The 21,880-nt window shown below is 37.1% G+C and overlaps 1 protein-coding gene across 2 annotated transcripts in view; it reads right to left on the bottom strand.

Annotated features, from left to right (window-relative positions):
* Window positions 1-21,880, bottom strand: part of CCDC91 (coiled-coil domain containing 91) — a 113,612-nt gene that overhangs the window by 5,682 nt on the left and 86,050 nt on the right. For both annotated transcript variants that reach the window (XM_030959909.1, XM_030959910.1), the window contains exon 12: window positions 20,098-20,211. In XM_030959909.1, coding sequence (XP_030815769.1) covers window positions 20,098-20,211 — 114 coding nt within the window. The remainder of the gene's footprint in view (window positions 1-20,097; window positions 20,212-21,880) is intronic.

The raw sequence follows: 21,880 nt of genomic DNA, 5'->3' as shown, positions 1-21,880 counted from the left end.
TCTTCAGTTTTCCTGTCTGTATAAATATGAATATTTAAAAAAGTGTATTTTTCAAAATTATCTCTCAGATAAAACAACTTCCCAATATCAAATGTATTTTCAGCTGTCGGAATTTATTCAAATACATATTGAAAAAATTATCTGTACTTCAAATGATAATTAGAGGATTAATGTATTCAGTAGGAGTAGCTCACTAAACTGGGTCTGTGATACTAACATGAGTAAAAGCTGCAATCTTCTTTTTGTCATTAAATTCAACAAATACAATGACCAAAGATTAAAAAAAAAAAGAGCAAAGAAGTTGAGGAAGAAAGCTTTTAAATGTACTTTTATTACCGGTGTTTTTGTAGTTAACGACACACAAAATAAATAAAAAGCAATGCCATTATATTGTCATGAAGCAGAACAATTTCCCTAGGACCATAAAATCAAAAATAAGTTTTTGAGTCCTGTTATTTTTCCAGGAAAAATGCAAAGAAGTTCATAAAGAAATTATTCCAGCAGTGATATTTAGACTTATATTCATCCATACAGGAGGAAGGGGCAGTGGGGGAAGACATAAAATCCTCACAAGTATCCTTGTTACTCAAAGAAAATCCTGTTCATGCAAAGACAGGAAAATTTCAAATGCAAAATGAATGTTTTGGAGACTTGAAAACATAGAGATGGGTGTGTGAAGAGAATGGGTTCTGAAGGTGGATTTAAGGGACTGATAATTAAGATTTCCGTTTATTTAGTGTTTACAAGTAGCTGCTGGTTGGCTCTTGAATAGGATTAATCACCAAGGCATTTCTTTGAAGTTAAATATTCATTAGCCGCAGGTAATAAATTCATTCATAGACATCAGTCTGGCATAATTTCATTTTTTCCAAAGAACTTGCAGTATAAGCATTCTTATATATTTCCTGTCCCCTCTCAGATGTATGTTCAATAGAAAGGGGACATTTTGACATGGGAGGTAAAACAATTGAAGCTTTGTTTTAATTATTGGTAAAGTAGTTTGCCCTAGTTAATTTAGTCCTAATTTCTCTAGGTATTTTTATTGCTGATAAATATACTAAAGCTTTGTCTCTTTGCTGTCTGCAAACAAACTGATTTCCATTTGCTATTAGTCTGTATGGTTTTGTATTATATAAATTTACTAATTAAAAATTTTTTTCTCTAAAAGAAAGAAATTGAAGAATGATGACAGGCATACTTCAGACTACATTTTTTTATAATTTAGTTAAATATCTTTTTGGAAGAAAATTAATATAAGACTAAACTACCAATTCCTATTTTTACTTGAAAAGATTCTGGAATAATTTTTCACTTTATTCTATAGTTCTGACTTAGCACTGTTTGATTAACTTAGATGGATGTATCCATGGAGAGCAGACCACCAGTAAAAAGTGCTGATGATGACAGATTACTTTCCTGAATACTTCTATACTTACTTATTAAGGACTAGAGGAACAAATTTAAGTTCCTTTGAAATCAGTGGAATCAGGAATATACATTACTTAAGTATAAGGCAGAAATTATAGTGATGCTTGATTTGTTCACGTATATAAATAATTTACTAAAAAATGTTGTCAGTGGCACTTACTCCTCTGTGCAGAGACTTGCTTGACAACAGCAGCATGTTAAAAATTCCCTGCTCCTGGAGCAGGGAATCCAGATGCAACACAACTTCTTGCTTGGAGTCAACCATGGATGTTGCAACTGAATTTGCCTTCAGGTATTTCTGTTTCTCCTAATCACCTGTACATCTGTACCTAACAGTAATTACCTAACAATAGGTAATTATTTTAAATTGATTTTGGCATCAGTCTGAGCTATGAATTACAGTTATGGTCTTTCTGAACAATGGTCTGAACTTCAATTCTAAGTGAATAGATGGTTGCATTTTAAATATGTGATACTTTCTGAATATTTTTAGAGACAAAGTATTTTTGGAAAAATAATGGCTTTTCATGTATGATCAAAACCTTAACTTTAGCAGGCTCCTGCTGGCCCAATGGATGGTGAAAAGCACTATAGCACCTTAGTGCTATGATTGCACTGTACTGGATATTGGCCAACAAACACAGTCCAACAGACCCTTGCAGTGTAATTAAACACTCATCAGTGTCTTTTCACTGCATGATTGGTCAATGCTCCTCTTTGAGGAAAATTCAAAGACAAGGGCTTTGCTTTGTACAATTTTTATGATGTATAAACGGGTTTTGTTTGGGTTCTTCTCCCCACCACAACTAACCCACTCCAGTGAATGAGCCTGACACGATCCTGAAAGGTTCTGTAGCTGTAGAAATTCAGCCACATGCTAATATTTTCTAGTAAAACTATAGGTTCAGAACTCTTTCTCGGTGCACTAACATGAACTTCTTCCCACAGACTGAACAGAAGGCTTTACAAAAATTCCCTAGCACATTAAACAGACCATATAGAAAAATTATTACCTTGAGGAACCTGCAAATCTGAGAGCTGGATGAGGAAACAATGAACTACTTCCTCTCATTTCTATAATGGATGAGAAGGAAAACAGATCCATATGGTACATATGTGCAGCAGAGCTTATTTTAGAGTTAATCCCAGGACAGGACATTTTTGTCTGTCCACCTGTGAATTTCTACTATTGATAACACTTACTAAGTATATAAAAACAAGCTTCTTCATGGCTGTAATTTATACAGTATCTCCTACACATTAGAAAGTCATCAGTGTTCAAGACAACCTCTAGGAAAGAGTGATGTTTAATAAATTATATTGCCATGTGAAAATGTTTGGGTTTTTTCCCCCTTAAATAAATAATGCTGCACCTTCTAAACCTTAAGGATTTTATGCTTGGAATTTGATCATTAAAATAATACCATATGTTGGACACATCTTTAAAACAGATTTGCCTAGTTTGTTGAAGGTGGTGGGAAAACAGCCTGTCAAACCTCTCAGAATCTCCACTGTCTCCCAGATGGACCCAGGAATGTAAGAAAATACTAACTTTTCTTCACATAAATACAAGAAAGAAATTTGCTTTCAATCAAGGAAATTAGATCAAGTGCAAAAAGAACTAAAAACCATTGCAGCATCTGCTCAGACTACTGTAGAAGGTGAAAAATAGGCATTTTCTAAGCCCATAAAAGTAATAATGAATATTTATGTGCATTAGCACATGAGACATCTCTGTAATGACCTACCTACTTAATAGGTTACAAACATGGGGTTTGTTCTTTCCTAAAAATTATTTAGAGACTATTGCCATACACTAAAAATAGGAGTTACTATAATTGCTACTATAACTGCTGATTGGTCCAGCAATCTGATTGTTGTGGTTTTAAGTCACAGATTCAAGATTCTTAAAACAAACATACAGAAACACATGCAAACAGTGTCTTCAAAATCTCTGACTGACAAATACTTAATGTTTGGCCCTGGCAGGTGCCTACACAGCTTCTGAAACACAATGGATTACAGTCTCCACAAGGCAGGCACGAGCAGAAGACTAACCACAATGTGGCCAAATTTATCAGATCACTTCCTCTGATGTGAAAAAAGAGAACTAGAACTTTACAACAGCACCTAAAGAAAGGATTTATAGGTGACTCAGACTGATTTCTATCCAGACTTGTCAGAGCCTGAATGCTCGCAGAGTGTAGAAGTCCTTAATAGTTTTCTCCTAATCTCCAACTGTTTTAAGTAACCAAATCAGTCTTGGGCACTATCACATCCTGATTTAATACAGCTACAAATGACTTGGCAGAGATTACACAGGGCTTCTGTGGAGCTTCATAAACCCAAATTGCCACCTTTCCAGGAAAATGCCTGAAAACTATCAGACTTTGCTTCCTGAAAAGCCCTGACTGCAGGGCTGGGTGATTGATCTCGTATCCAAGATCTGTTTCATTTGTCAGTATGCAAACATGTTCCAAATTAATCCACAGCAACCACGCTTGGTTAAAAGCAGCAACAATCTTCCTACACATAAAAATTGCTATTGTTATCCAGCCAAATAAAAAAATGTTATCTGATGGGCTCTGTTGAGTCATGCTCACAGAATTGCCTTACAGTACCCAGATGATATCTACAGCACTGGATTAATTAAGCCTAACTGAAAAGCAAACAGCAAATGCAAGCATTAATCAGAACAATATTTTTTCTTACTGTGAATATGTATTTTGCATTATCTGTGAATAAGCATATAAAATAGAAATAATCATTGTATCATAAGTGTTTGCAGCGCATCCAAATTGGAAAAAAATACCCTAATAATGTGCATGACTGTGAAACCACAGTTGTACATAATTTCTACTCCATTGCCATGGGTGCTTTCTAAACATCTTTATCTAATATAATCCTTCATGAACAGAAGGCTCAGCAGGAGCACAACTTCTTTGCCTCTAAGAAGGGTAACAGGTGGTTGATAACACACATGGCAGAGAATCACTGCTTTAGGCTGGGAGGTGAAAAAACTGAGTTATATGGAAAGCTGAAGCTACAAATAGCATAATGAGTCAGGCTGTAATTAATCCGCTTAGATATCAAGGAGACTGCAGTTGCATCATGATTATCTGAAGGTTCCTGTGAAATTGTGACACTATCAGCCACAACCCCTAAAGCAAAGTGTCCCCTAACAACACACTGGAGTTTGGTAAATAGAAGCAGCAGGAGAAAAATCCCGTCTCTTGGTTTTGAGGAACACTTGATTTAACAGCCAGGTTTTCATTTTAATGAAGCTTTAAGATGTGGCAGGATGAAACAGGACATTCTAGAAGTCATGGGCAAAGGTGTTATCACATGAAATACAGGTATCTTTCTAAAATTATCATTGTAAGTTACAGTTGATGGATTCACACAAAGAAATTAAATGAGGAAAAACAGCCTGTAGCAAATCTGTGATAAATTTAGCATTAAATCTGTGGCAATATACATGCATTAGGACAAGCAATTATACATTAAGGTTCAGGGAATACAAAATAATGTCCTACTATTCAGACAGAAATTTTTGAGCTCACATTTACTACTGGACTTCTTCAGGATTGAGAAGATTGAACACAATGTTTTTTACTGACAGTAACATTTTACTGGAAAACTCAGTTTGGAGTTTGAAGCCAAGCTACTGCAGCAAAATTCAGGGCAACTGCTGGCAAAACAGTTCATAAAGCTGCAGCTGCAACACTGTCATCAAAGGCCAGACCTCCTTGTTTCAAAACAAACACAGATTGAGTACCCACAGCTCTCAGCACGTCATCACTTACAACACCACAGGCAGGAGGATTCTAAAGGAGGAGGGAGAAATAACCAGCAGGACACAATAATCTGCAGGTTTTCTGCTCCATGCTATTCCAAATCCTTCCTGCAACTGCCAGCCAGTGGAGACTCCTCGACAGCAGGGATAGAGGGCATTCCCTAAAGCAGTTTCCTCTGGGTACCTGCCTGGCTATTCTGCTGCTTTTCCAGATGCAAATTGCTGTCAAGGCTTTGCTGAGAAATTACACCCAGAACATATACAATGGCTGTAGTTGAGATGGTCACAATACAAAGCAACACTCCATTTTCAGAAGGCTTCAAACCCTGTTTTATTATAGCATGCATGCTTTTTATACATTCCTACAAAACTCCTAAGTTTACACTTTACTCATTGGTCAGGAAAGACTAACAAAGTGCTTATTGGAATAGACAGCTGCAGGTTTCTCTTATTTGTCCTTCTTTCTTTCTATGTCAATAACCTTGGTAGAAAATTCTTTCAGTGATAAACGTGGATCCTCTTATCAAACTTCTCTCTAGCTCACAGAAATTGCTGTAAAACCTCTTCCACATACAACTGAAAAGAGAACAGCAGTTTTTCACATCAGCAATACCTTGTTTCACATTAGTAAAAAAAAAAAAAAAAAACAAAAAACAGAAGGAACTGTTGCTTAGCAGGGTGGGGTGGAGGGAAAGGACAAGGGAGAGAAAAATATACTTGACCAAATTATATGAGTCAGTAGCCTGCAGCCAAAGCAGAAAAATAACATTTATACTTATTACCTATAAGTCATTGAAGCATCTTGCTGAATTTCTAACACACAGGTAAATATTTGAATGCAAAAAGTAAACAGGAAACCACATCCCTTTGCTTCACCGATCTAATCTTGCTATTGCTGTAGGTAAGAAAATTTATTTCTTTACACGTTTCTCTAGCTTCATAGACAACTCGATTAAGTCTCAAATTTTGATCCCACTGGCTTTGCTGCAGGAATCCAATTGCAGGAAATAATTATAGGAAAAATTCATCAAAACACATATAGTAAGGCCAACTTGCCCATTTAATTTTTAAAAATCTGAGTTCAGCAGAAGGATAAAAACAGCAAAAGACATAACTAGAAAAAAAGAGCAAAGAAGCTGCAAAATTTGGGGCAAAAATACTCTGAATTTTCCTGCATATAACCAACTATGAAAAGTCTCAAATAATTCCCCAGCTAAAGGAGTAAGCAGATAAAACTACTGAGATTCAAGTATCTCCACATAAAAGGACCTGGATGTAAATAAGAAGCAGCACAAAAACCCCGTATAAACCCTGAACTACGAATATTCCTCAGCTGTAGGCAAACACAGCTCAGAACAGAATAAACCATCCTTATACACAAAGTTATCTACTCATTTTACTTGTGCAGTGAACAAGAGAAAAAAAAAATTTACCCTCAAAACTCTACAGCCAAGACAATCTGCCAAGTAATGCGACTTTGTGGTGGTTGTGCAAGGACTCTGGGCTTATCCTATCCTGGTACATGGACAGAGAAATTCCACAGAGCACCTCATTAAAATGACTCTGATTTCTGGAACTGTGCAACACAAACACAGAGACCACAAAACTGCCCCTGCATGTCATGGAAACAATGGAGCAAAGGGGCTTCTGTCTTCTGTCTTTGCCTCTTTGGGCCTCAATTCCAGTGTAATTAAAATGGTATCACAAAAAATCTGGGGATGGAAGAGACAGTGACCCACCTTCTGATCTCTGCACTGGGAACTCATAATAAAATCAATCAGAGTGGAACAATTGCCTCTTCTCTTTTGCAGTGTGACAGCCTTGCAGGTGCATGCCAAAAAGCCTTTGCTGAGCACGGCCATCATTAACTTTCTAAGACTCTTTAGGATCCCCTTGGTGCTAAAAGAATGGTACAGCAGGGACTTGGAAAAAGCCAAGAAGTTGACCTATGACTAAGAAAATAAAACTGCAGATGATATTCTTAGCTTTAATTAATCCAAGTGATCATATTGAAATGATTAAACTTTCCATCTAGTACAAAGCAATGTAAAAAAAATTACACCAACTTAAAGATCAAATTTATAACTGCTGTTATGTTACAAAAATACGTAGTTGTACATTCTCATAAATTCCGAATCAAGAAATGACAGTGAAAAACAAATACAGTTACAAGCATGTGGCTGAATTTGAAAGACAAAGACAGCAAATAATTAAGGTTTTATTTTCATAGGAATGACAAAAAAATCCCCAAAGTCCTCCTCCTCAAAACATTCGCTTACTCAGTCTAATAGAATATTAAATGTTTAAGCTTCAAAATTCAGCTGACCTTACTTTCTCACTAGGATGGCAAGATAAGAGTATTCATGTACATTTGCATACATGGATGCATAGATTTTTCTGGGGTTTGTTGTTCTTGTTCTTTTTTTTTTTTTTTCCTTTAGATTACCTACTCTTGGTTAATCAAAATGTCACTTGAAAATGCCCATGGGCAAGAGTCACAAGTTGCACTAAAAATGGTTAATCCCACACACACCTAATCAACAACTTTGAATTTTTTTCTCTACTCCATAGCAAAACATATTTTGAGAAAGCCATACAGAACACAAAACAACTGATCTTCAGACAGATGATCTGGTTACAATTCTCACATTTCCAGAAGTACACCATGAAATTCTAACACTGAGGGATGAATCAGGAGTAACACAGGAGAGCCTCACTTGCAGGGGGCCAGAGGTGTGTAAGGATGCCTCACATCCTCCTGTCACACACAGAGCCTTCCTAATGGACAACAGAGACATTTGGGAGCCTCCTCTGCCTTCTTATCAAATACTTGCAGAACAGAGGGACCCTGGATGTCAGATCTTGCCTTTCCCTGGACCTCAGGTGGTGCCCAATCACCTGATGATGAGAAAACCACACCACTCTCCACTGACAGACAGATCTGGGTGACATTAGCACAGTGCGCGCTGCAAGTCTTTATTCCTGTGAATACTCTACATCCACAGAGCCAGCTGAATAATTTTGTGTTTGCAGAGCAAATCCAAAGTTACTCTTACAGTAATTAAGATGATACACATTGGATTAAAAACACAATACATCTCAATCACAAGAGTAGCTTTGAAATAGTGGAGTATCCAGTCATCTCATGGCTGAACATTATAATTCATCCTGTTATTTTTTTCCCTTTTTGGCTTTGATAGCACAATATTTTCTCAGTAATAACACCACTTGATTTCAGTTTCAGCTGGAATCTCGCCTGACTAAAGAGTACAGGCATAATCTCAGCCTTTGTAGATTAATACACTGTGGCACAAAAGGATATATGAAACAGTTTTAACTTAAGTAAAGAATTTCAAACTCTGGCAATTTTACACTGAAGTAATTGCAGAAAACCCTACAATAGGCTATGTATGTAGTTTCAACTAAATCGCTTTCATCAGCATAAATGATCACTCAAAGAGTTTGGAAATTATAATTTTGGTTATTTAACAATTTTCTTTGTATTTCAATGAAACTAAGTGGCAGAGAATTGTAATTTTTCCCCCTTCCCATTTGTTAAAACCAGAGCACTATAATTTCCAGGAAAATAAACATTTTCTTGAATGCATGATGTTTTGCTATTGAAAAGTGGCAGAAAAATGCCAAAATGTCCTCTGAAGAAAAATGCCTGATAGGTTCAATCGATAGAAATACTGCATTCCTCCACAGGAGACTATAATTTCCTTTTAATATCAATTGATAGAAATACTACATTCCTCCACAGGAGACTATAATTTCCTTTTAATATTTGGAAAGAATAATTTCAAAGCTTATAGAGACCTAAAAGTTCAGGAAGAAATGCCAGGCTCACTTCTGTATCCCCTGCAGATGCATCACACTGCTTCAGGATCCTTATCCACAGAGGAGAAAAGGAGAGCCAGGTGCACCAAACTCATCTTACACTACAACATCCCATAAATCCCAGGCTTAATCCTTTGGATTTATACTGCTCTTTGAGCTGGGTAAAGGAGCAGTGTGAAAATGCTCCTAAAACATCAATGTAAATGTTTCTTTAATCCTATTAAAGCCACAAAACAGGCCCAGCTGAAGGAGCAGGAAACTGAGCTGAGGAACTCTCAGTGACCCCATCACTGGAGTCCCTCTTGGCACTGACCTGTTGGTCACAAGTTCAGCCTGGGCATGGCACAGATGTCCTGACATCAGGTGGATTCAGGACATCACCGTGGGGACCCCTAGGACACGCTGGATGGGGGTGAGCTCTGTAGTAACACAAAGTTTTGCACTGGTACCTTGCAACAGCTGAGTTATTAAAATAGCTGATGCACAAACAGAAGATAGGACTAAATATTTTTGAATTCTTGTTGCTTCACACAGAAATTTATGTTCCCCAAACACAACACTGAATTCAGCCCAAAATGATACAACTTTTTAAAGCTTTTCTTTAAAAGTCAGAAGAAGGGGGAAAAGTTGAAAGAAAAATACTCAAGGTGACAACACACTTTAAAAACTGGGAAACTGGTCTGTTAAAATGTGTTGGTGGTAACGTTTAGGGTTTGGACTCCCATTAATGGGGCCCCAGGGAAAATATAAACACTCTTTCTGAAATTAAATCTTGAGTTTGCCCACCGCAGTCTTGTTTTCAGCTTCAGCTGCTGGCACGTCAGCCTGCAATTGAGGCCTTGCATCAAATGCCAAGCCAAACATTCAGCAACAAGAATGGTAATGACACCCTATTTTGTTCTAAGGCACATTAAAATATAGCAAGTATTATATAAAAAAAAAAGGCAAAAAAATCACTCATTTGAGATAAATAACATAAGAGAAACTGATTTTCATAACTTCTCTCACTTGCACTTGTCTTCAAATAATAAACCTTCAGAAGAAAGCTGTGCTTGACTCTTGAAATCAAGCACACTTGCAAAACAGTAACACATATCAAAGTTCTGATAAAAACTGCCTAAGGGCATAAGCTTTACCTACAAGAGTTCAAAACTAAATTCCCTGGTTTTCATGCACGATTTTGCAAGTGACTAAACAGGAATGGATCAATAAATGGAAGTCACTAATTTGTAACATAAGTTTCTCAGGTGGGATCCCTCCTATTCACAGAGATATGACATACTAATATCAGAACTCTGTTACTGAAACCCCTCCTACCAGCATCTCTTTAAGTTATCTCTTGTATTCCCACATTCTTTTCCTAAATACTGTGTTAAAGTTAAGAGTGTGTGGCTCCAGCAATTAGTTTCTCTCTCTCTCTCTCTCTCAAATCTCCAGCCTTCTGCAATCTCTCCACATAGATGGATCTCAAGTAAGGGATGCAATGTAAAATACAGGATTGGGATCTCTTGCCTGAGAAAGGAATAGTCAGCCCTGCCCATCCTAATCCCAGCTCCCATGATGTCTCATGATGCATAGGAACTATCCCCTATGTGGGAAAAATTGCAGTCTGGATCTACAAGAGAATATATGGAGCTTCTAATATAAACACTGCTCTAAGACATTCAATCCCTGATGTGAATCTGGGTTGAAAATTGATCTGACTCAGAAAGCAGACTGTACTCATGACTCAGACCAGGGATTAACAATAATTTACCTGTCATGGGTGGGGAATTTGAAGAAGCTGCCAATTTACCAACTACACAGAGGAAAGGGTGCACCAGGAATTGGTACAGGGACTTGCTCCACCACTAACACACAATGTTAACTTGAACAATTTAAGATACAACATACTGCTATAAGATACAACAGCCTGCTACCCAATAAATGGAGTGAATTCCAAGCTTTATCTAAAATCAGCCCCTCAATGTGAATAACAAAGCGAGACCAAGCAGGTGTCAATTCATGACCTAACCAACAGCACTGTTATTTGCAGACTGAATGGATTTCTTTAATCAGAGGGTGGTGAGACACTGGAGCAGGTTGCCCAGAGAATTTGTGGATGCTCCATGCCTGGAAGTGCTCAAGGCAGGGTTAGATGGTGCTCTGGGTCCTCCAATGAGAGATGTCCCTGCCCATGGTGGGGGGATTGGAGCCCAACATGACCTTCCAGGTCCCTTCCAAACCAACCCATTGTGATTCCATGATTCAGGTCTGAAAGCAGCAGATTTGTGCGTTTGTCATGCTTTCCCTGGAATAAGGAATTAGAAAGAGGGCAGAGTGCTGGATCCTTATTATTGTTCTAAGCTAGAGCCAAAAATGGTTGCAGCAGACACATTTTAACCATGCAAGCACATCAGTGCTCAATAGGAATCACATCAGCACTCCTGCTGGAACCATAAAGTCAACCATAAATTTTAAAAAACTGAATATTAGATGTAATAACCTGCAGTAACTACAATACCAGTCTAGTTACTGAAGTTAATGTAGTACTATATGGGAACAGTTTTTTTCTGTTCAGGACATTTGTAAGTAATTTAGAAGCCTTTCAAAGCAATAGTTTCACTTTCACATGGAGTACTTTTCTGAAAGGCAGGTATAGGGGTTTCTTATTTTATTTCCATTCATCATCATGTCAGTTGTGTAACTATCTACTTTATTAGAAATAAAATAATTGAGCAAATTTACTTAAAAGAAAATAAATACTGGATGTGCAGTTGAAAAAAATTAGACAATTTAAGTAAAGCAAAAGCAGTAATTTCTAATCCCAATGAGATTAGCACCCGAAGAATCTGAGCTATTGGGTTTAAAGCTACATTAGGATTCACTTTTCAAGAGGAGATTTTGTGGAGTTGCAATGGTTACTGCCAGTAGATGTATCCTGAAAGGAGTTACCATCATGCATGGAAGAACAGAGAGGAAAGCAAAGGTCCAGTCAACAACAGAAGGTTCAAGGACCTCTCATCTAAAGAGAGATGTCACCCATAAAATGAAAGTCTAGAAAGCATCCAATTCAATAATTTCAGGAAAGACAAAATATAGATAACCAGTAGTTGAACTCTATGTCAATTCTTAGTTGGACAGAAAGCCAAACTGCTTTTTAAACCACTTTTTAATTTTAAAATTTTGCTTTGATTGCAGTTAGGACAATAAGCATGAAGATTGGTGTATGGGTAAGATGAAAATGGATCCAGCCTCCTGACCCTTCCTCAGTGGCAGAAACACCAATTACATGAAGAGATTTTTCTACAACAAAAATTCACCTTTGAAAGTAAGAAATTAAAAATCAGTAGCAAGAAAAAACATGGGGTTTTTTTCTGTCTGATAAGAGGGGCCAATAAGCCACGGTTATTTCCAATTAAATTCATGTTTGAAGTTGTTTTCTGGTAGTAATATTGTTTTCAAATCCTCTTTTACAATCATAGCCAGTTTCAGCCACCAGACAGACATCTTATTTCTCTTCTGCTGTACTGACCTTCCTCTTTAGCTTGATCTAATTCTTACTACAAAAAGGGTTATAAATTACAAGGTCTTTATAATGACAATATGACCTATATGATAACTAAGGCATTTATGCCAATATTTTAAAGAACTAAAATGTTATTTCAACTGCAACACTTGAAATGTAAAGGGAGAACTTTTAGTCAGGTTTGTTTAAGAAAAACTTAAGAAAATTGACCATTTTCTGTGATGGATGAATAACAGAGTAACTATGCAGAGGTGCACATATCTTCTCATAAGGTCAGATTTCAGGAGTGAATTACAGACAATTCCTCAGACAATTTGAAAACCCAAATGAATTTGCAGCAGCCTCTCCTCTACAAGGTGGATAAATCTAATTAAACTTGAGTTTCATGCATTCTTTTTCAGTCTTTACCTTAAAGAACTAAATGTAAGACATTAGTTTTCATCATAAAATCTTATCTTAAAACACCAAAGAATGAGGAAATTGCACAGAAAATACTTCACATTTTAAGGAAAAAAAACCCGACATAGATAACAGGGGTTATAGTAATTGTAAAATAGATCACCTTCCACAATCTGTACTGGTAAAGGTGCTTTCACAATAGATTTATATAGGCTTTGCTGCTAAATGACAAAATCAAACATAAAACCCCCAAGAAGTTCTAAAAGTGCATTCATGATAAGTCAGATCTGTATGAATCTATTTAGTTATGAAACATAGCACATGTCATTTAAAAAACCCCTGAAATGGGATTTTGTACCATAACCAACCCCAAAAGTCAGTGTATCAGTTAGAAGCCTACTCAAAAGGTGGAAACAAATGTTGACTTGTTTCTTTCAGACAAAACAAGCATACAAAATACACTCCATAAAAACAGTATGGCATTAGAAATAACACTGAAAAACAAGGATAAGCATGGAGGAAATGAGCAGTTTTAATCTGATTTACTGTCAGATTATGTCAGAGATGTCCTTCTGTCTTGGACATAACTTGATCACTATTTTTCTTCCCTTCAAAAGCATTGTGACTACACTGCATCTGTGCACAGAGTGAAATGCACAGTTCCCCTTTCAAGGGGTAAATACTTGTTGCACTGCAGAATAATCCCACTGAAAGTGGGGAAAGGTATGGCTTGCTCTTGCCTGGAATGAGCTGACCTTCTATAAAGGTGTTTTATCAGGGTAAAACAGTATTTTCCAAATATTCCAAGTCTTTTTCAGAAAAGAGCAAAAATAACCCTGGTTCTTCTGGTTATGTGGCAAAGAGCCAAGCTGCCTGTCCTGGCACATCCCACACATCCCTGGGATGAGCCTGGAATTCTGTTTTATAAAAGCACCTGTATTATTACCAAACTAAAGGGGTAATTCTTCTATGAAAAATCAGAAGAGAAACTTGTTGGATTTTTTTTTTGCTTTCCTGTGAGACAGACACGGCTTATATCATCTTGCCAGTGATTCTTAAATATAAATTCTGTGGTTGAAATAGGCCCTGATTTTCTGTAGTATCAGAAAAAATTATCTATTAAACACAAAACCCCCAAAAGTATCTCTTTGGCTATTCTCAATTCCGCAGTATTTTGGTAAACATTAGTCAGAAAAATGTTTAGCTCTGTTTTCTTCTAAAGGTTATGAGGCACAGCTGCACAAATCATATGGGAGCACACAGCAGTACAGAGAGTTTTGTTATAATGGTGACATCCCTGCTCTCAGAATCCGACCCTTAAATCAGGATGGGAGTGCATTTATGGCAAGTGTCTGACCTTCAGGGAAACAGGGGCTGCATTAAAAACAGATCTGTCATTCCAGTGATTACTCAAGCCCCAACACGTAGTTTTTTCCTGACAGGCCAAAATATGTCCTTTAAAGCCAGCAAGAGCTGTGTACAATTAGCAGACAAAAGGTGACTGATTAATGTCCTCAGCTTTGCTGTCAGAAAACAAGCAGTAGATTTTCCTGAGGGGAGATGAATGTCAATGTAAATAGGAAAAAATTAAAATTTGCTTGTTGGCTAGCTACTCACCTCATGAAGTGAATCTTTGTGATTTAGAGAAGTTCTTTAAATAACCTATTCAGCGCAAGATTTATTTGGTAGAAAATTTTCCTCTTGTAACTTACTCTCCCAACTTCAAGAATTATTTTTTATCTCTATACAGCTAATAGTCACAAAAAATAATTAGGCACAATAATACTAGATCACTTTTTTTGTCTGCTATAAATACATAATAAATAAATAAAACATATTGAATTAATATTTTTAAGCATTCAATTGGAGTGAATAGGCAGTAAATTACTGAACTATGACATTTACAAACAACTTGCAACCTGTACCACAGGCAAAATACCTGAATATTATAACAGAATACTTTTGTAAGGATTCTGTTATAATATTCTACAAGGCTTCCTAACATTTGTGTGATTTTAGAATTAACAAGGCTTAGTTTTTAATAAAAGGTTTTGTTGAAAGTTTTTAACATTTGCAGATTATGTTCAAGAAGCCAGAACACTGTCCAAGCATGGAAAAATAAGAAGCAGAGCACAGAATTTCCTGACCTTTCTAACAACAAATAATTGGATGCAGATCTTAGTTTGAAGTACAGTAGTGATCAATCAATTGCCTTGATCATAAGAATTTTTGAGACACCTGGAAATATAAAGCTCCACCAGAATTCTCTGGGTGACATTCTGGTCTGTGTAGATGCCCCCTGACAAACAGAAATATTTGCTTAAGTCAGTATTACAAAGCTTCCAATATTTTCATTACGTTATTTAAAAAAAAATGTATAAAGTTTGTGTCTTTTACTTCTTATCTGCAAATCAATTTAAAAAAATAATCTCAGCCAATCATATAAAATGTAAATATATTTCAGGACTTGTCTTCATGGAACAGTAGGAGTTACAGAAAACTGCACCACATCTGTAGGTTCACAGCATGAACGCAAATAAAAGGCCAGCACACAATTTCAAAATAAGATTAAGAAGCAGGGACATTAATATACTGCAATACTGATATTATTCTATTCAGATACTGCTTATCTGCTATTTTAATATTTATTTTCAAGCTTATTTTCAGTTCAGAGAGGAAGCATTACTCTCTTAAGTCAGCTGGCTTGGCTTCTTTCAGACCAGTGGATTCTGAAAATTCACCTTACAACCTTAAAGCAATTCTTGTCTTTCACTCTTCATCTCCCTGGGCCATCAGGTGCAGGCAGCACCTCCTTCACATCCTGGACCAGGGAGAGGAGACAAAGTGCAACCAGAGGCCGAGGGAAAAGCTGTGATCTGGACCCCACTTTACACAGGGAATTATCACTCTTCTCCTTTGCTCACATATCTGGAATGCTTGCAACACACCTCCAAAATTTAAGTCGACCTTGGAACTGCAAACAACAAATGTGAAAGCTCCTTGGAGCTCTTACAAATTGCAATTTGGGAAAAAGCTTTGTTTATATCCACTTACTTCAGCATCAGCCAACTGAAGCAAACTGTTTTAGTAAATGGGCCAAAGCCCCATGTGAAATCCATAAAAAGTGGAGCAGGGATAGGCCCAGCCTGTCATTTTACTCCTAACAGAGCAGCATGTACCCGTTAATCAGATTTTAACCAAAAATATTGCAGAAGCAATGCAGTTGTACAGGTCAGGGAAGGGCACTGCTATGCTTCTGTTGTGTAGCCCAGGGATCAGGGTTTGGGAGCTCTAATCCTAAACCAGAATTTACAGGACATTAGGCTCTACTCCTTGCTCTGATGCCCAGGTAACAAACACAAACATGGCTATACACACCTAAACTTGAGAGCCTGTATATGTACAGACATGTAGATATATTCCACCACATCAGCAAGATGTTTGAGCAAAATAAAACTATTATCCTTTAAAAATTCTAGTGTTTGTTTTTATACCGAATGCTTGTGGAGGTATTTCCTTATATGAGGTAGCTCAGCTCTGGGGTTTTTTTAAGGATTAATAGTTAACAATTAATGCAAAAAGCTGGCAAACACATCCTGCACTCGCTAAGGCACAGCCTGAGGGGCTGGAATGTGCCAATTAGTGCATCTTGCGGCAATTAATGTGCTGGGGCTCCTCACAGGGCTGGGTGCTTCCAGAGCACTTGGGTGATCAGAAACCACAATGCAGAGCCAGAGGTTACAGCATGGTGAACATCAGGCAACAAAAGACAATACTGATAAATAGGTCTGTGAAGCTTGAGCTTACATCAAAACAGATGGACTTTGGATACTCAAGGACAAGTGCTTCTTCACTCAATTCTAACCAAACTGAAAAATTTTGCTTCCCTCTACATCTGTGTCAGACAGAGCTCTATGGCACATGATATGCACTGAATCCAAACCAAAAATAACATTTATTTGTATGACAGAAGTGAAGGAAGTGGCTTGCCACTTAGGCCCACTTGAGTGCTGTCCTGGATTGCCAAGCAAATTGTTCTATTTGCTATCTGTATGGCAGTTGTCCTCTGTTAATTGGGCAGTTTTCCTTATCTCTTCCACAACCACTCCTCCCTCCGAGGAAACACCTGCTGATAACAGGCTATTGAATGTCACTGATAAGAATTACAGCATCCCATGGGGAGATGCTCCGCCCAGGGGGAGGAGCCAAACATTCCTACCTGGATATAGTCTGAAGATTCTAGAACACCAGCAGAGTTTTCCACTGGATTTCCCAGAGGAATAGCTGCCTCCTTTTCCACTGGATCTTCAGAGGAAGATTACACCTTTCTACAGGATCCCTGCCCCAACAGAACCACACCTGACGCTCCAGGAGGGCTGCAGCCACAATTCCAATTGGACTGCTACCAGCACCCTGACCAACAGGCTGGCAGGTTGTGTTCTGACTCTGTCAGTGTTGTTTTAGTTTACTGCATTGTTTATTTTATCTTTTCATTTTCTTCCCTAATAAAGAACTGTTATTTCTGCTCCCATATTTTCGCCTGAGAGACCCTTAATTTAAAGTTTATAACAATTAGGAGGGAGGGGGTTTACATTTTTCATTTGAGGAGAGGCTCCTGCCTTCCTTAGCAGACACCTGTCTTCCTAAACCAAGACAAGTGCCTTTTTATCTGTGTGCTACCCTTCACCTCTGTCCCCTCAGTGTCCACCCCACCAGCAATAAGTTGAAGCATTGTTTTGCCTTCCCGATATTTATTGCAGATGAAGGCAAAGCAAGACTACACAGTCAAATATACCCTCAGGCAGTTAATAAAGATAACTTTCTGGACATAGTGTGGATGGACCTTTGCTGGGAATACAATTCTGGCTAACATGTGCATTTGAATTTGACTCAAGGTGTTAAAATGTCGAAATAAATCTCTACAAGTTTGGTAGCTATGAAAAATGTCTTGAACAGACAGGACAGCCTGACTCCAGTTCAGCTTTGACACCTGCTTTGGAATGGTGGTGGCTATGAGATAATCATGACATAACAAAGACTTCAATTCCTGACTGAAATTTCCTTCACATCTTAGATATCCCCATTCTTAAGGTGTTAGCTGTGGCAACATTAAAAAAACCCCCACATTTTTCTACTATAAAAATCTTCATTTATTATAGAACAGAGAACATAAAACTAAGACTACAGCATATAATTAGAACTGCTGCCAACATAGTGCAATATATCTATAAAAACCTGGGTGAGTTCATATGGCATAATTACAATGCATGCCACATCATCATTTATTGTATGAAAATACCTGTTTCAATCACAGGTGGGTTTTTTCTTTTTTTTTTCCTTTTTGTTTTTAGCTTTATTGTTCTTTTTTGAAGGTGGAAAGACATGCCAACAAATTCTCCCCTAGTTTTGGTGATTTTTTTTGCCTTCAATACAGAGGAAGTTACATTTATTCTTGTCAGCATTTTAGTATGATGCTATTGTTGCTTTTTGTTAAGCAACTTTCTACTAATCCAAATTAATCCCCTGGTAACCAAGTACAAATACTGCTGTGCCTATGGTTTGAAGGGCTCTACAAACAGATTTTCAAAACAATCATGACACAGAGTGCCCACTACCTTTGCAAGTTTGTACCTGGGATGCCCCTGTCAATTAAAAAAACCCAAAAAATCTCTCCACATCCTAGACAAGGCATTTTCCCTGAGCTCTTTCCAGGAATTTCTTACATAAGCTGCTACTTCTTAGCACAGTCCATAAAGTATATTTATCCTCTTACAGGTGTATGAGTTTTGACCATTTCCTCTGCCTCTTATGTAATTACATAAAAGCTATGATGCTACATGATTTGGAGTTAAACAAGTCTTTCACTTCCAACCTGAATACAGGCAGTCTTTATAAATCTTATGTCAGAAAAATTTAGTTCTCCTTATGTATGATTTTTTAAAAATGAATGGATATGTGTCAACTGATCAGAAAGAGAAAAAGGTTGGCTGAAAAATTTGAATATGCTCTATGAAATGAAAGAAATTTATGCTCTACCATATAAATCAAAGATTTTGTTTCTGTGAAGGTGATATTTTCATGTATATCTGCACTGGAGGCCTTACTGACCCACTCATTTATGACACTTATGATAAGTTATGATAAGTTTACTTTAATAGCAGACCTACTATCACCTTCCCCACAGCTTATCCTTCATAAACAACTGACTTCAGATATGCTCCAACATCCTTATGGATCATGTTTTGCACTGGATTCTGCTTAAATTGTCTTTCCAAATCAAACAAATCCTGCTAAAAGGAAATGTCTCCACACACAGCATAATGGAAGGAACTCACCCAACAGCAATCCTAACTAGTAGCAGAGTGAAACTTCTGAAGGTAAATCCTATTTCCCATAGTATTATTTAACCTATAAAAGCAGAGAATATAGAAGCAGAGGCCAAACTCATTATTTCTACTTCCTTCTCAGGACAGCATTCCCCATTAGACTCAATCTGAGTGATTTTGTTTATTGAGAATACTGAAATTTGATCTCAGGCTGCTACTGCCATATGAAAGAGGTTTTTAAAAATTATTTTTTGCTTATGTTTTTATAAAGAGCTTCAAAGGGGAGAAGTGTGTTATTTTTTTATCCTCCTACTGAAAGCAAATCAAAGTCCCTTGAGCTACATTTTTCTGTTTATACACAAGCATTAAACTGCCAGGATATAGCATGAATAGAACATCTGAAAACAACTTTCAGGACATTGCAACATTTCACAACAAGACCAATGCACTGACTATAAATCACACTTAATAGAATACCAATATATTTTCAGGTTCTCAGATCATATGGGTTGAGAGGAAAAAATTAATGGCCTTTGTGTGCATAAAAACTGCATAATAAAGTTCATTTGTGAACATAAAATAGCAATGTCTGCTCTTCAGCTTGTGATGGACTTAAAAGTCTGCAAATACATATGAAGAAAGGTATCATAATAACAAATTGTTTGCAAAAGATGAGTGAAAGATCTGAAGACCCAACTCCTGATTCTGTTTTCCTGTGAATTTTAAGAGAGGTCTGAGGTTTAGCAAATTTTATCAACTTCTCAGTTCATGATGAAACCCATCATCCACTGGTAACTCACCCTCCTCTGCTCTTTCATATATTCCATCAGTTCCTCTGTTGTCCTTTTTACTGCTTCTTCAATTGCCTTTTCACTTCGTTTCTGCTCCTCCATTAATGCTTCCTTGACAATTTCCTTTCCAAAAGAAAAAGCATGTAAGTGTATATGAAAAAAAAATAAAAGCCACAAATGTGATAAAAGTTCATCCATCGCTTTTCCTCCTGCTAAATTTTTATTGCCTCTACGCTCTTTTCCCAGTTATAGTTATCCTACATGTATTTATAAAAATCGATAAATTCAGTACTAAAGGGTAAATAAGAGAGAGAAAAAAAAGAAAAATAACCACTTTAAAGCTATATTAATAGAAATACAAAAGCCTCGGAAACACTGACAGTCCTGGGGCATGACCAGCTTTCTGGAAGCCTCTCCCAGTGTCTGACCACCCTCTCCTAAAGAAGAGCTTCACAATGTCCAGTCTGAGCCTCCCCTGGTGCAGTTTTGAGCCACTGCCACAACACCGAAGTCGGTTTCTAACCTGTGATAGAAATTATCAAAGCTTTGTCTAAACTCATACAAAAACTTATCAAAATCTTTAATTTGCTTCCAAACTTCAGGAATTGCCAGGGACAATCTGTACCCAGCAGTAAAAAGCAGCAAAAGATACCCAACTCCCCACTCCTTAAATTAGCATTACCCTACATCAAATGCATTACAGCAGAGAAAGCCAAGAACCCCTTCTTAAAACATCCCTATCACATGCAGTATTTGTTTAAGGAAACAAATTGCTCAGCTAAAGTCACAAAACTGTCCCAAAACAGAAGTCCCAGCTTCCCAAAGCCGCTCATGGAATAAGCAGTGACGTTATTAATCCAAGTGTTCTGTTTCCAAGATTCAGGAGAACAAAATGACAAGACTCAGATTCCTATAAATCCTGAAAATGTAACATTTTCAGAAAGCAAAAAAAAGGCACCTGGTAAAAGTAATCACATGATCTTAAATGATTTTTCAGGGAGATCAAGAGGATGATGGAGAGTGCCTCAGAAATCAGGGAGAAATTGGCAATTCCTATGCCTTTGTTCTAGACATTCCAATTTGGAAGAAACAGAAGCACTAGCGGTGCACCTGAAGAATTCAGCAGGAAATGGAAAAAACATCAGTGGTTCAACCAGGAACGCAACATGACTTCTAGTGTATTTATTCATATACATGATTTATGATTTTTTTTTTAATCAAAACTTTTAGAAAATCAAAGGTAAATATAAATGGATTCCTTATTACTCTTCACTGGTTAGACATAACATGGCACTACCCACAGATTTGTTTACAGGCTTGCTTGACTGCAGAGCAATACAGACATTTTATGATGCATATTTACAACTTGGATTTGGGGGAGTGGGGAAGGTTGGCTGGAGGACAGGTGGAGTCCTCAGGTTTTGGAAATACAAGATATTTATGAAGTTGCATAATTCATCTGTATATTTAAGAGTGGCATTTTACAATAAGCTATTAGTGTACAAAATGAATAATCCATTGAATTGGATCAAACTAATTTTTTTTTTAAAGTCCCTTCAGTGGAAGTTATTCAACTGAAAAAGAAGGCTCTATTTCTTACCTTTAGTTGTTTGTTCTATTTCAGCCAAAATGGAATAGTTTCTGCAAAACTACACTTTTGCTATTTTTATAGCAGAAAAAGTCTAAAACCCCCAAATTTAAAATGTGTAACTATGTAGTCCTCACTGTTCTGGAATGCAGTACACATGAAAATCAGTTGTGAAAAGTGATTATGATTTTTTTTTAATTTTAA

Source organism: Camarhynchus parvulus, chromosome 1A, assembly GCF_901933205.1.
Source record: "Camarhynchus parvulus chromosome 1A, STF_HiC, whole genome shotgun sequence".
NCBI classification, from domain to species: Eukaryota; Metazoa; Chordata; class Aves; order Passeriformes; family Thraupidae; genus Camarhynchus; species Camarhynchus parvulus.
Note: the sequence above shows the minus strand (reverse complement) of the source record. Positions and strands in the feature narration are given on the sequence as shown.